This window comes from Oryx dammah, unplaced genomic scaffold, assembly GCF_014754425.2.
Source record: "Oryx dammah isolate SB20612 unplaced genomic scaffold, SCBI_Odam_1.1 HiC_scaffold_23, whole genome shotgun sequence".
NCBI lineage: Eukaryota > Metazoa > Chordata > Mammalia > Artiodactyla > Bovidae > Oryx > Oryx dammah.
This window is the reverse complement of record NW_024070207.1, coordinates 40,055,274-40,070,426: the sequence shown is the minus strand read 5'-3', so window position 1 is coordinate 40,070,426 and position 15,153 is coordinate 40,055,274. Positions and strand designations below refer to the sequence as shown.

At 38.6% G+C, this 15,153-nt stretch overlaps 1 protein-coding gene across 1 annotated transcript; it reads left to right on the top strand.

The window, feature by feature from the left end:
- The first annotated feature begins 659 nt into the window (after window positions 1-659).
- Window positions 660-13,147, top strand: MMGT1 (membrane magnesium transporter 1). The gene is made up of 4 exons (XM_040266221.1): window positions 660-971; window positions 5,305-5,357; window positions 8,147-8,250; window positions 9,864-13,147. Exons 1-4 carry the CDS (start codon window positions 893-895, stop codon window positions 10,021-10,023), a joined length of 396 nt encoding a protein of 131 aa, XP_040122155.1. The 5' UTR covers window positions 660-892; the 3' UTR covers window positions 10,024-13,147.
- Window positions 13,148-15,153: the final 2,006 nt, after the last annotated feature.

Below are 15,153 nucleotides of genomic sequence, written 5' to 3'. Positions count from 1 at the left end.
GCAACCCACTCCGGTATTCTTACCTTGAGAATCCCCATGGACAGAGGAGCCTGGCGGGCTACAGTCCATGGGGTCGCAAAGAGTCGGACACGACTGAGCGACTAGGCACACACAATGTGAAATGGTCCCTTTAGTGACAAAACACTCCCACGGCGCTACACCCCTTTGGGCGTGAATCTTTCACATAGACCACTTACAAGTAAAGAGAAGGGACTAACTTTTACCGAGTGTACTCCGCTTGCCACGTGTTCAGGGCCTCCAAATCCTGGGTGGTTTTCCTCTACACCCCCACTAGCTCCCTCGCTTTCACACTAGTGCCTCCTTCCATAGTGCCAGTTCCCAGTACGCTGAAGTACAAGAAAGATCAACAGAAAACAAAGAGCACAGCTTGAGGGAAAAGCAAAACAAACAAAAATCCCCGGCCAAGACATAGGGATCTGGCACTCACAGCCTCTAACTACCTCCTGCAGAGTCCACTGTCCCTCTGCCCTACCCGGAACTCTCCATAGGTCCCGCCCCCGCCTCTCCGCAGGCCACGCCCCCTGCCCCGCGGCCCGGGCTCATTTGCTGGCACCTTCGTCTCCACTTCCCCATTGATCCGCCTGCGCTTCTTCTTCTACGCTCTCCACGCAGCCCCGCCTCTCCGAGAGCGGCAGCGCGGCGCAGGCCCGGCTCTTCAGTATTCCTGGACCTTTTTCCTTCTCTTTTCCCCCTTCTTCCCAGCATTCCCGTTTCCGCTTTCTCAGGGCTATTCTGTTTTTCCACCTCTGAGACGCTTCGCGCCCAGGGGTTCAGTGACGTCATCTTTCTGCGCTGCGCGGACACCCGCCGGTGGAGGAAGGAACGGCTCTGCTGCCCTTTGCTTCTTTTGTTGGGCTGCTCTTTCGGAGTCATGGCGCCGTCGCTATGGAAGGGGCTGGTGGGCATCGGCCTCTTTGCCCTAGCCCACGCGGCCTTTTCCGCTGCGCAGCGTAAGTACCTGCGGGACAGGGACAGCTCCCATGCGGGACTCTGCGGGCGGCGTGTGGGCGCACCCAAGAAGGAGTGTCGGACCGAGTGGCCCAGAAACGGTCATTTGAGACCTTAGAGTTTGGGGTGACTGTGAGAAGCGGTGCGGGGCTCCCCAGTGGAAAGCTTGGAGTCTGAGTTTGAGGAGAGTGGGGCAACTGGGATTACAGCAGGGTTGGAAGGGGATGTTGGGGAGAGGGGATCGGTGGGCTGCGGGGTGGGCAGAAAGGGAGCCTTTCCGGGAATCTGGGACAAGTGTTGTCAGATCCATCGCGGGGCTGGTAAAGTGTCAGCTCGAGGACCTCGGATGCTGATGGTTCCATGACAACTAGGTGGACAGCGTCTTGGGCACTACTGGGTTTTCCAGGAGGACTGGAAAGTTAGGTGACCACTTGCCTCTGGGAGGCACTGTGATATGGGGCAAAGAGCACTGGGCTGGGAGACTGGAGGGCTGGGTCTTAAAAACTTGCTTTACCGCTAAATCTGTGACCTTGGGCATATCATATCCCTTCTCTGATGCTTCATTGAGGTGGATTTTAATTCTTGCCCTTTCTATGTCAAAGAGTGATTGGGAAGTTTAAGAAAAAAGCAAAGTAAAAGTACTTTATCATACATATACGTTGTATTGTCAAGAAGAAACTTAGACTCCAGCAGAGGATGCAGTGCAATGAGACGGTTGATCTGTTTTGAGGTCTTCCTTCTCTCCTAGACCAAGGGTTAGCAAACTCTAGCATGTGGGCCAAATGCAACCTCCCTCTTGTTTTTGCAGTGAGCTAAGAATGTTTTTAGAGTTTTAATTTGTTGGGGGGGGGGAAGCAAAAGAATATCATTTTATTATCCATGACAGTTATATAAAATCCATGTTTCAGTGTCCATCGGTGGTTTTATTGGCACACAGTCATGCCCATTTAGGTATTTTCCGGCTGCTTTCTAAGGGCAAAGTTGAATAGTTGCAACGGAGATAGTAAAGCCTGCAAAGGCTAAAATATTTATTATCTGACCCTTTACAGGAAAAGTTTTCTGATCTCTTTTGTAAACTATAGAGCCCACGAGGGCAGGGACGATGTATATTTGTTCATTGCTGTAATCTCAGTGCCCAGCATAATGTTCCCTACAGTAATTACTCAATAAATTTGTTGAACGAAGGGAGGAAATTCAGAGTTCAACTTTTTTCCTTTATTTGCTAGATTACTTTCCATCTTCAGGAATAAAGTGGAAAATGAAATGTGAATTCCTTCAAAGCTCCAGTTTTCAAGATAAAATCTTTCATTCTATGTATTATGTATACGGTAATTAAAATGATCAAATTATTAAAATTACATTTTTAGATACATGTATTATGACAACGTTTGTCTTGACAGAAATTCAGCTTTAATTTTTTAAAAATTTATTTTGAAAGTTTAGATTTACAGAAAGGTTACAAAGATAGTGCAAATAGTTACTGTATTCTCACCCAGTTTCCCTCATTGGTAACATCTTACATTACTATGGTATGATGTCACAACTAGGAAACTGACATTGGTATATTACTATTAAGTACAGCCTAGCTTTTATTTGGATTTCACCAGTTTTCCCATTAATGTCTTCTTTCTATTCCAAGAATCAATCCAGGATATCACATTACATTTAGTCCTCATGTTTTCCCAGGCTCCTTTCTCTGTGACAGTTTCTGCAAAACTCCTGTCTTTAATGATGACAATAATAATAGCTTACCATGTGCCAGGCACTGAACTAAGCACTTTATGTGTATTGTGTAATTCAATCCTTCCAAAATCCCTGTGAAGTGAAGTGGAGTTGCTCAGTCGTGTCTGACTCTGCGACCCCATGGACTGTAGCCTACTAGGCTTCTCTGTCCATGGGATTCTCCAGGCAAGAATAGATATTATTGTTATTATCACCTTTGAAAGATGAAGAAATTGAGCCACGCTGCTAGGAAATTTGCACAAAATTACAAAGATGATAAATGAGGAGGCTGGGCTTCAAATACAAGCAGTTTGATTCTAGAGCCTGTGTGCTACATTGCTTGGTAAAATTCAGTCTTGAGTAATTGGTTGAAATTGCGATGTGCTTAGGTGCTAGAAGGTGCAGTGGTGTCCTGAGGGAGTTCAGAGTCAAATGGAGAAACAAGTGATTCAAGCAGCAGTCACCATAAAGTGATATAGATGCTAAAAGTAAAGATACATGGAGATGGGAGCAGTTGTTTTTTGGAGGTGGGAGAAGGGGTTAAGAGGTACCTAGAGCCTTGCTGATAAGTGTGGTCAATAGACCAACATCTCAGAAATCATCCAGGACCTTGTCAGAAATGCAGAAACTCAGACCCCATCTCAGATCTGTGGAATCCAAATCTGCGTTTTAATAAGATCCCCAGGTGATTGTATGCACATTCATTTGAGAAGTGCTGCCCTAGAGGAGATTAGGAGACAGTGGTACTGTGTCATTTTCTACTATAGACTTCAGCTGTAAAATATTACAGTCCTAGAGCAAGGAGACCGAAGAAGGCAATGGCACCCCACTCCAGTACTCTTGCCTGGAAAATCCCATGGATGGGGGAGCCTGGTGGGCTGCAGTCCATAGGGTCGAGAATAGTCAGACACGACTAAGCGACTTCACTTTCACTTTTCACTTTCATGCATTGGAGAAGGAAATGGCAACCCACTCCAGTGTTCTTGCCTGGAGAATCCCAGGGACGGGGGAGCCTGGTGGGCTGCCATCTATGGGTCACACAGAATCGGACATGACTGAAGCGACTTAGCAGCAGCAGCAGAGCAAGAAAACAGATGACAGAAGTCCAACCCTTTCGTTTTACAGATGAGGAATGTTCTACTAATGTAGGGTTAGAGTCAGATTAGGCTTCAAGCAAAGAAAGGTAGCTGGGAATTGGACAGTAGAAAGTTAGCCAAAACCTACTTTGCCATTGGTTTAATTTTTCTTTTACACTTGTCCTTGTGATGAAACTTGTGAGATAAAACTTCGGAAATGTCTAAACACATTCTCTTTTAAGAGTCAGTGAGTGCATGCTTACTCACAATTTGAGTTTTTAAGTATGTTATATTAAGTAGAGGGCTTCCTTGGTGGCTCAGTTGGTAAAGAATCCACCTGCAATGCGGGAGACCTGGCTTTGATCCCTGAGTTGGGAAGGTCCCCTGGAGGAGGGCATGGCAACCCACTCCAGTATTCTTGCCTGGAGAGTCCCTAAGGACAGAGGAGCCTGGCAGGCAGTAGTCCATGGGATCACAAAGAGTCTAAGACAACTGAGTGACTAAGCACAACACATACTAAGTAGAGACTGCTAGGTTCCTCTAGAATGAGGATTTTGTGTTTTTATGTGAGATGAGAATGCCTTGTGGCATTTATCACTGCAGTAGGACCTCTTTACAATGCTCATGTTGGAAAGAGACCAGTATTACCATTGAGGCTAATTGTATCTTGTCAGATTGTGGCAGCGGGTAGCACCCTATGGTGCTGTGGCATGCTCATCTTTGCTGTGATGAACTTTATTTTGGCAGAGCGCCTATCCTGTATCTCTTTTGATTCTCATATTATTCCCATTTTACTGATGCAGAAACCTAGGCAGTGAAAGGTTACTATATTCTCAGGCACATTCCCCCTCTCCCTTCCTACATTGTAACGCTCTGAGATTGAGATACATGATACAGTCCACCAGAGTGTCTTTCACATTGAATAAGATTATGATAAACTGAAGAGCTGCTATTATGATCCAGGCTTTTCAACTTCCAAACCTTGATCCTTTTCCTTCATACCCTTCTGCCTCCTGAGGCTAAGGCAGTAGCAGAATTATAATTGAATCATAGAAGCAGAAATTGATGTACAGGAATTACTCCTATTCCAATGCTGCCCCAGCATATTCTCTTGAGAAAAACATTTCCATAGCAATATTACTTTGTCCATATTATGTAATGGTAGTGCTATTTTAGAGTTGAGGTTTTTCTGTAGATTTAATTTTTAAATAATTGTGATTTCTTTGATCAGTTAGTGAAAGAATTTAAGAGAATTCTAGTTTTCCTGTAATAATGAAAGAAAAGTTGTTTAGGTATTTCTTCCTTATGTTTGCTTACTTTTCACTCTTCTGTTTTATAGGATGAGAAAGCAGGTCATGATGGGAATAAAATAGTTCAAGATCAGACTGACTGCCTTAGAAGATAGAGGTTTTTGAGGAATCCAGGATTAGCATTGTTTCTTTTAGCATATGTCAGTTGCTTCTTTGGTATATTGATTTGCTTGCATTTTAAGAAAAATGGGCTACAGTTTCCTTAATGGTGTGCTTCTGGTTTATAGATCGTTCTTACATGCGATTAACAGAAAAGGAAGATGAATCACTGCCAATAGATGTAAGTTGGTCATTTATATTCCATTGAAATATATATAACCAAATCACTTTGTTGTATACCTGAAACTAACACAACATTGTAAATCAGCTATACTTCAATAAAATATATATTTATATACAGTTTAAAAATTAGCCACATAGCTTAAAATGTATTTAAAATTTTTTTTAATTTTTTATTCTCTTAATTTTCCAGACATGAAATAACATCTGTTATATACTTTTTGTCACTCATTATAAAGCCCAAAGATGTAGAAACAAAATATTTCTGTTTGGTTTCTAGAACTTGGTTTATTTATTTTTTTGGCTGTGCCGCACAGCCTGTGGGATCTTAGTTTCCCAACCATGGATGAAACCAGGCCCCTGGAATGGAATTGTAGAGTGCTAAACACTGCACCATGGGGGAAGTCCCTAGAACTTAGTTTAAATAGTCTTTCTAGAAGTTGCTCTGTCCATAGTCTTAGATGAACTTAACAAGTTGATTATTTGACTTTATCTTTTTTGGCTGCACCTTGAGGCATGCAGAATCTTAGTTCCCTGACGAGGGATTGAACCTGTGTCCCCTGCAGTGGAAGCATGGAGTCTTAACCACTGGACCGCCAGGGAAGTCCCCCCCTTTTTAAAAATCTTATTTTTTTTAGAAAAGTTTCTTTTATATATAAAATTTAAAAACAAGTAAAACTAACAAAACATTTTTTAGGGGCATACACAGAGGTGATAAAGATTTTTTAAAATAAGAAGTGCTTCTTTTTTTAGGAAGTTGCAATAATATGTAAACTTCACTCACAGTTTTTTATCTTTACTGGATTTTTTTTTTTTTTTTTTGGCCGTGCCTTGTGGCTTGCGAGGATCTTAGTTCCCTGACCAGGGATCAAACCTATGCCTTCTGCAGTGGAAGTGCAAAGTCCTAACCACTGTACTGCCAGGGAATCACTCCCCCCAACCTTTTTTTGATCTTTCTTGGATTTTTAAAGTACAAAAGTAGTAAGTTCTTTGTAGAATCAAACAGTAAGTGTCAAAAGTAAAATTGACCCCATATATTAAAAAAAAAAGTACTGACCCATTGCTCACAATTCTACTTCGGTTCCCAACAGTTTGGAGTGTATCAGTAGTTTAGTTTTCTTCTATGCATAAACAACATTGTTTGCGTGTATATAGTTTTATGTAACCAAAACACACAGAATTTTTCTTTTAAAAAAGTTACTGTGTTTATGTGTGTACTTTTATAACTAGCTTTTTTATTGATTTATCTTGACATGTTTTCATGACAGCTCAGAGTTACCACATCCTTGTTAATGATGTCTATGATTGCATTGTATGAAATAGGTCTTGGTACACTGATGATGGGGATGTAAACCAGCATAACATATGACATTAGATTTTGATTTAGAAAATTAGAGTAATAGCTTGTGGCTAATTTTGACTTTGTCTATAATTCAAGATATGGTAAATGTGAGTATTAATTCATTCTTCTGTTACCTTTGTTTTTGTGGTAGATGCATAACATACATACACATGCGCATGTGTATATGCACTCATTTATATCTGTTTAAAAGTTCTTCTGTTTACAAATGGAAAAATTTGATAAATACAGATAATTACAATCAGGAAAATAAAATATGCCTGTAATCCCATGTTGGTTAATATCAAACACTGCATATTTTTGCTTACATGCTTGCACAACCTCTTTGGAAAGCAGTTTGGTATTACCTAATAAAGTTGAATTTGTGTATACTCTCATGCCTGTGATTGCATTCCCTTGTGTTAGCAGACATACACAAAGATATCCATCCTGACTTTGTAAAAGTTACAGACAGGAAATAGCCCACATAGCTATCAACAATGGATGGATAAATTGTGGGAATTTCATGTAATGAAATACAGTGAAAATGAATGGACTGTAATAACTATATACCACAATAGGGAGGAATCTCACCAAAAGAAATAAAAAAAGCTCAAACGGGAAAAAGTAAGCAATGTATGTTTTAGATGTACACATAGAGCTGGTAAAATAAGTAAAAGCAAGGAACTGATTAATACACGATTGCGGCTAATAGTTAACTTGCAGGGAGGGTGAGGGATATAACTGGAGAGGGATACCTGGGCCTTGAAAGGGACTGGTAATGTTCTCTTTTTTAAGCTGGGTAGTGGGTAAGGGCAGAGAAGGCAATGGCACCCCACTCCAGTACTCTTGCTTGGAAAATCCCATGGATGGAGGAGCCTGGTGGGCTGCCATCTATGGGGTCGCACAGAGTCGGACACGACTGAGCGACTTCACTTTCACTTTTCATTTTCATGCACTGGAGAAGGAAATGGCAACCCACTCCAGTATTCTTGCCTGGAGAATCCCAGGGGTTGGGGAGCCTGGTGGGCTGCCATCTATGGGGTCGCACAGAGTCGGACACGACTGAAGCGACTTAGCAGCAGCAGCAGCAGCAGCAGCAGCAGTGGGTAAGGGGTGTTTTTTTTTTTTTTTAATACTCTGTGTTATTTAACACTAATACATTAAAACATTTATAGTTGCTCTTAGAAGTTGGTCATAGTTGATAACTGAGTTCTGAATGGCTCAGTACCTGTTTTGCTATTTGAGCAGAACCCAGACGTGTTGTTGCAGCTGATCCACAGAACTTATAGAAGATACTATTGTGTTTGAGTCCAAATCATTTAGAGTGAGAATTGATTCCTTGATAGCATCTGGGAGAAATACCTGATAGAGGCTAGAAACAGAGAGAAAATTGTAAATTTTCATAATATTTGTTTGTTGTTGAGTAATCTTAATCTTTATACTCGCAGATAGTTCTTCAGACACTTCTGGCCTTTGCAGTTACCTGTTATGGTATAGTTCATATTGCAGGGGAGTTTAAAGACATGGATGCCACTTCAGAACTAAAAAATAAGTAAGTCTTTTCCTTTTCATAGACATTTAATTTCACAGGGTTTTTGCTTCATTTACATAGTTTAAAATTATGTTTTCTGGTATATAAAAGTTGGTTTTGTTTTTGCATTTTGATCATGCAGTTTGTATGAGTAATGAGGTAAAAAAATTGAGTCAGTGTTTGATTTGACAGGAAAATGGAAGTTGAATGACAGACTGTTGACATTAGAATAAGATGTTATATTATGGTTGCTTAAAATTACTTGTTTGTTGGTTGGATAGATGGATGAAAATAGATATATAAGGAAGATATTCCCTCAGGAATGTTTTCTTTCTTTCCTCCCCTTCTTCCCTCTCCTCTACCCCCTCCTCCACCCCTCACCACTTTGCTTCCCTGTCTCCTTTCTCTTTTCCTTCCCTTGCCCTCCCTCCCTCCTTTTTTCCGCTTTTTATCCTCTTGTCCCAGCTTAGTCTTTGGAAGATTAAAGGATTTTATGTTTCCTCTATCCCTTGAACCTAGTCTGTGACATAAACTCTGCTCTCAGGCCCTTTTCTATCCTCGGACTAAAGTATATTTGTTATTCTGCTTTGTTTTTTCCTCCTATACTACTTATAAGCTATTTTCATGAGCTTTGCTTGCTTTACTTTTCTATAGTGCTTACTTTCATAGAATCATCCTTTAGCTTTGTTCAATTCGGTCTCTGGACTTTACCCACATTCTTGATCCTAGAAATTTTAACACAGTATTTCCCTAGAAGAATTCACAGTACATATTTATGTGTTACAGGAAATTCACTCCCTTTTTACTTTTACTTTTAAATTTACATTTCATATAGTCACATGTCAGGCTTCCTTTTTATGTGGGGATATGCTTGGATTTTTAGGTGGGCTGACTTTGAGATTTGACTTTTTATCAAAAGAAGAATTCTCTTTCCTTCCAGGAAATTAATATTTAAAAACAAATCAACACCAAAAGCTGTACACTTCAGTGTTTGTGAACTTTTTTTAGACTACATATATCTCACTGGAAAGAAGAAAAGAATACTCCACTATCACCACCCACTACTGTTCTTACAAAGAGTCTACCAGGAATCACAGGCGAGGGGCCAAGAAAGAAAGCAGTAAAACAGAATGGCATTAAGTAGGTGGTAGCAAAATACATGAATTTAGTACATGGCAGCAAAATATACAGGTTTGGACAACAGTGGGTACAGAAGGGCCGAAAGGAATCTTTCATTGTACTTGATTCTTGGAAGACAGATTAAGTGAGAATAGTCAAAGGTACAATCTATGTACTGGTTTTTTTTTTTTTTTAAGGACTATTTGGCGTGGGCTAGTGGTAGATTCACAGAGGTGATTAAAGTTGAGTGATTATTTGTTCTCATAGTTATCCTGGAAGGAATGCCTGAATTAAAAATTTTCAAGGGTATTATGTTGCTTTTCAAGGTTTCTTATTTTCATCATACAGGCAAAAAGTGAATACAGTATGATTACCAATTATAGTCTAATTTTATGGATTTAAACTTAGTTAAAAATAACAACCCATAGCAAATTCATAATTTATTAGAAGCCTACTTATTTTCAAATAGGCTTTTATCAAGGTTTATCTAAAATTGATGCTTTTCTTTTTTTAAGGACATTTGACACACTAAGGAATCACCCATCATTTTATGTATTTAATCATCGTGGTCGAGTACTGTTCCGGCCTTCGGATACAACAAATTCTTCAAACCAAGATGCATTGTCCTCTAACACATCATTGAAGTTACGAAAACTTGAATCACTGCGTCGTTAATATTTTTACAAATTATAATAACAGGACAGGACACAAAGCTGGAATATTGGAGTTTGGGATACAAAACACTCCCCCATCAGTATTTATATTGATCGCTCAGACCTAATTAAAAAAGTCCACGACCCTTATTTGTACACTGTTAATCAAGTCATTAATGCAGTATAAGTTATCTGTGAAATGAGTCTTTGATCTTTCATAGAGAGAATTCTTTTTTCATTTAAAACAAAGTCACATTTTTTGTAAAAGTCACTGTTTTGAGCACATTTCTTTGAAAAATGTTGATGGTTTTGTAATTATTTATTTTCTTAGATTTCTTTTGCACTACAGTTTTTAGGATCCTTTTGGAAATAGTGTGACTACTGCATTTTGCAGCATGAATGATAGTAAATGGTCTTAAGTTCTTAACAACAAATGGATTTCTCTAAAGAGACCAAAATGGTGACTTATCAGTTTTTCTTATGCTCCCTAAAAAGTGGCTCTGCTTCAGCAGATACTTGCCAGTTTTTAATTTATCCATGGCTTCTCATCCTACCCCACTCCCATATACCTCCTAACATCAGCTGTCTTGTTTCATCACTTCTGCAGGGTTCAGTGTGCAGTGAGCAATTTTTGTGTCAGAAATCCCTTGTCATAACAAATAGATTTAACAAACTCAACTTACGTAAAGCTACCTGTGTTCTCTTCATATATCTGTAAAAAGATGTCCCTAATTGATTATGTAGTGTAAGAATAGTTGAAGATAGACCAGAAAGACTATCTGTGAATTAGTTATCCTGCCTATGTAGAACAGTGATCACTGAAGAAAACTAATTAGTTGTTACTAGCCAGTTTAACTTATTCAAAGCCTCTGTTGTTTTATTGCATACTAAACTAGTGAATTAGTTGGAGAAGGCAATGGCACCCCACTCCAGTACTCTTGCCTGGAAAATCCCATGGATGGAGGAGCCTGGTAGGCTGCAGTCCATGGGGTCGCTAAGAGTTGGGCACGACTGAGTGACTTCACTTTGACTTTTCACTTTCATGCATTGGAGAAGGAAATGGCAACCCACTCCAGTATTCTTGCCTAGAGAATCCCAGGGATGGGGGAGCCTGGTGGGCTGCCGTCTGTGGGGTCACACAGAGTCAGACATGACTGAAGCGACTTAGCAGCAGTGAATTAGTAAGAATACAGGAAACCTTATTAAAGGTAGATTTCAATGAAATTGGGCCAAATATGTTCTAAATATTTGGAACTAATATCTTTTAATTTAAAAATTAAGGTCGTAGCTTCCAGTTTGTAGCAGACTTGGAGTTTTCCGTCTTCATTTTATGTTGCTGAAGGTGAGGATGAGGGTACAGACTAGAATTTTTTTAGAAATAACAATTTTAGGGAAATTTGGCTAGCTCTTTGATCTGCTGGAAGCTTAACATTTCTTGGTAGAGAAGGTTGCTTTTGTTGAATTGTATAGGTGTAAAGGGAATTTAAATTTAAAAAGGAAATGTGCTTTAGGCAAGAATCATAAGATGCCCTTATCCTTGATGGCTTTTTTTCTGCTAGTAGTGAACCTCAGCTCTTTTGCCTGGTAACACACAGCCCAAAGTACAAGATTATTTTGTCACTGGGTTTTTAATCACTGTTTAGTTTTGTTTTGCTAACCTTTTAATCATTGTTTTAGTTTTGTTTTGCTAACCCAATCTATCTGTGGAACACTGACTCTGCTCTCTAAGGAGAACAAAGTTAGAAACCGAAAATAATTTAGAAATGAGTTTAAAATGTGAAATCAGGAGTTAAAGTGGTCATATAAATCACAGTAGTGTACGAGAAACAAGCTCCTTCCATCATGCCTACCGTTTCCTTAGGTGTGACTTGATTTGCAAGAGCCTCTTGTTTTCTTCTCTTTTGAGGCCTGTCTTCCTTTCCTAGTATGTTTTCATAATAAATGTATTAAGATATAAATCACGTACCTTACTATTCACCCATCTAAAGGGTACAATTCAGTGGTTTTATAATATATTCACAAAGTCGTGCAGCCATGATCACAGTCAATTTGAGAATGTTGCTGTCACCCCAGAAAGAAACCCTGTACCCTTTAGTAGTCACCTGTCCTTTCCTCCCAGTGCCTCCCAACCCTGAGCAACTAATCTTTCTGTCTGTATAGGTTTGTCTCTTCTGGTCATTGAATATGATTGGATTCCCATAGTATCTGATCTTTCGTGGCTGGCTTCCCAAATATTGTTTAGTTCTATGTGGAGTGAGAACTTCTCATGTTAAGAACTATGAATTCTCTGAAAGGAGGTGGTTGGTAAGAATCAGTAGATGTAAGGAGGCAAGGTCAGATTCCTAACGGGTTTCTCAGTCAGTCGGATGCTGAATAGGTTTCTTTTTTTTTTTTTCAGAACCAAGCATTCATGATATGTTAATATAATTGTTTGTCTAGTCTCTAGAATGGATATTGAAATCTTTGCCTGCTCAGGAAAGTCTTGCTAAAAATGATGCCAAATAATATGGCAAGTAATTGACATAGCAGACTTCAGTCATGTCTAATTTTGCTAGGAGCTTGTATACCTCTGGTCAGGTGAGCTTCCCAAATTTTTAATTTCCTCCAGTGAGTTTATGCTATTTTTTAAAGTATGTACCATAGGATTGGGGTGATTTGGATGCATCATAACAGTGCTAAATAGATTAGTTCAGAAGTTTTTTGTAATGCTATGAGGCAGTACTAAGGTAACCAAAAATGTAGTGATGTGAGCAAATTAAGCCTGCAGCTGACTGTGATTTCAGTGACATTCAGAAGTGTGTCCTGTTGAAGGCTCTCTAGAATATAGGAAGGCTCACTTAATCAGGGAAGCAGCCGAATGCTATGGCCTAGTGGCCCAGCTGCAGAAAATGCAGGTTGGCGAATTGGAGGCTGTGAAGCTCTGTAACTACCTAATGATTGTTTCCTGAGCATTGTGGCTTATTTTTGAGTGGCATGACGGCATCCTCTGGTTGTATGTGGCCTGTTTCCATGATGTATTGAGTAGTGTTGTTTGTTGTGAGCATCAATGCCTGTAACACCAAGCTAAACACATTCTTTTGGATATGTTTCCTCTCTTTAAATGATCTTGCCCTGTCCAATAAATAAATGATTGTCTCACCCTGTTTTTGGTAGTGGGTTTTTTTTTGGTTTTGTTTGTTTGTATGTTTTACTTTCAATCTCATTTTCTTCTGCTTCTCTGTCCCCAGAAAAATGTAAGATTTAATTTTAACAACTGTATTTTTTCCAGTGTGATGCTTTTACTAAATTCAATGGATACTTTACTTTTCATTATACATGTAAAGTCTTACTGCAATTTTATGCTCTTTTAGAGTTGAAATAGAATGTGTAGTCTCATTTATATTTGTATTTATGAATTATCAAATACCCTTTGGAGTACAAGAATATTGGTCTTCAAGTAGCAGTGTCTAATCATTCCAGTACAAATTTGTTATATAGCCAAACTGCTATTACAGAAATGGCAATCTATACTTAACAGGAAATCTTTATGATTAAAGCATCAAGGGGCAAATCTAAAGTTTAATCCAAGAGAAAGTTCTGATTCTAAAAGCATGGCACTTATCTGCAGTAGTTTGAAAGATAGCACTATTACTATTCAAATCTACATAGGAATATCTCAAAATAACCTACTAATCAAGTGTTCTTTTAAAAAGAAAAAGAATATATGCACATGGCAAAAAAAATCAGATGGTACAGAAAGGTATGAGGTTAAAACTTCCTCCCTTTCTTCCTGCTCCTAATAACCTCTCTCCAAAGGTAACTAGCTTTAAGTGTCTTGTATATTCTTTCAGGAAAAAAATAATTTGCCAGCAAGTATATACATAAAAAGATTTTTTACATGAATGGAATCAGACTGTATACAATCTGTACCTTGCTTTTTTTTGCTGTGTCTTATAAGATCTTTCTGTATCTGTATATATAGAAATACCTCATTCTTTTTAATGATTGTGTGGTATTCTACTATATATTATGTTATAAATGTTAAAACATAGACTTCCAGGTTGTTCGCGGTATTTTACTGTTGATAAACCATATTGTGATGAATTTACTTGTACATATAATGAGTTTAACCTAACAAGGTTAATTCCTAGTAATAGAATTAACTGGGTCAAAGGATAGTTTTCATTTTCAGGTCAGTTGGTATTGCTAAACTGATCTCCAGAAATCTGCCTAATTATACTTCCACATATAATGTATAAGGATAATTATTTATGAGGCCCTTACCAATATTGGGCACTCAGCTTTTTAAAATTTGATCATCTGAAATGGAATAAATGGTACTTTGCATCTTAATGAAGTTGTAATGCATTTTAATGAAGGAAATGGAACACATTTTCATGTTTATTGGTTACTTATATTTCATTTTCTGTGAACTGTGTGGTCCTGTTCTGTTTTTGATTTGATTTGTTTTTATTAGTTTGTATGAGCTCTTTGTATGCTAAGAAAATTGGTCTATTGTCTTATGTTTAATAATATTTTCCTGAGTTTTATTTATTTATGTAGTTAAACTTACTAGTCTTTACGGCTTCTGGGATTTGTGCCTTGATTTAGAAAGGCCTTTACATTTAAGAATAAATTTAATGTATTTTTTCAGTATTTTTAAGTTTTTTTTTTAACTTTTAAATCTTTGATTCATTGGAATTTAGGTGTAAAGAGCGAACTAAGGATTCAACATTTTTCTCTTCCAAATAGCTATCTGGTTGTCCCAACCCTATTTATTGACTTTTTCCACATTGATTTGAAAAACCATCCCTTGTATATTGTTTCCATATATATTTAGATTTGTTTCTGAACTCTGCAGTCTTTTCCAAAACTTAACCAGTCTTTTAATTACTTTAAGTTGTTACACATTTTCATATTAGGCTTTGCTAATATATATCACATTATTATTAATTTCAGCATATTTTCCTAGTTATTCTTGAATTTTTATATTTCTAGAAAAACTTTCAGTTCAGTTCACTCAGTCATGTCCGACTCTTTGCGACCCCATGAATTGCAGCACGCCAGGCCTCCCTGTCCATCACCAACTCCCAGAGTTCACTCAAACTCACGTCCATCGAGTCCGTGATGCCATCCAGCCATCTCATCCTCTGTCGTCCCCTTCTCCTCCCGC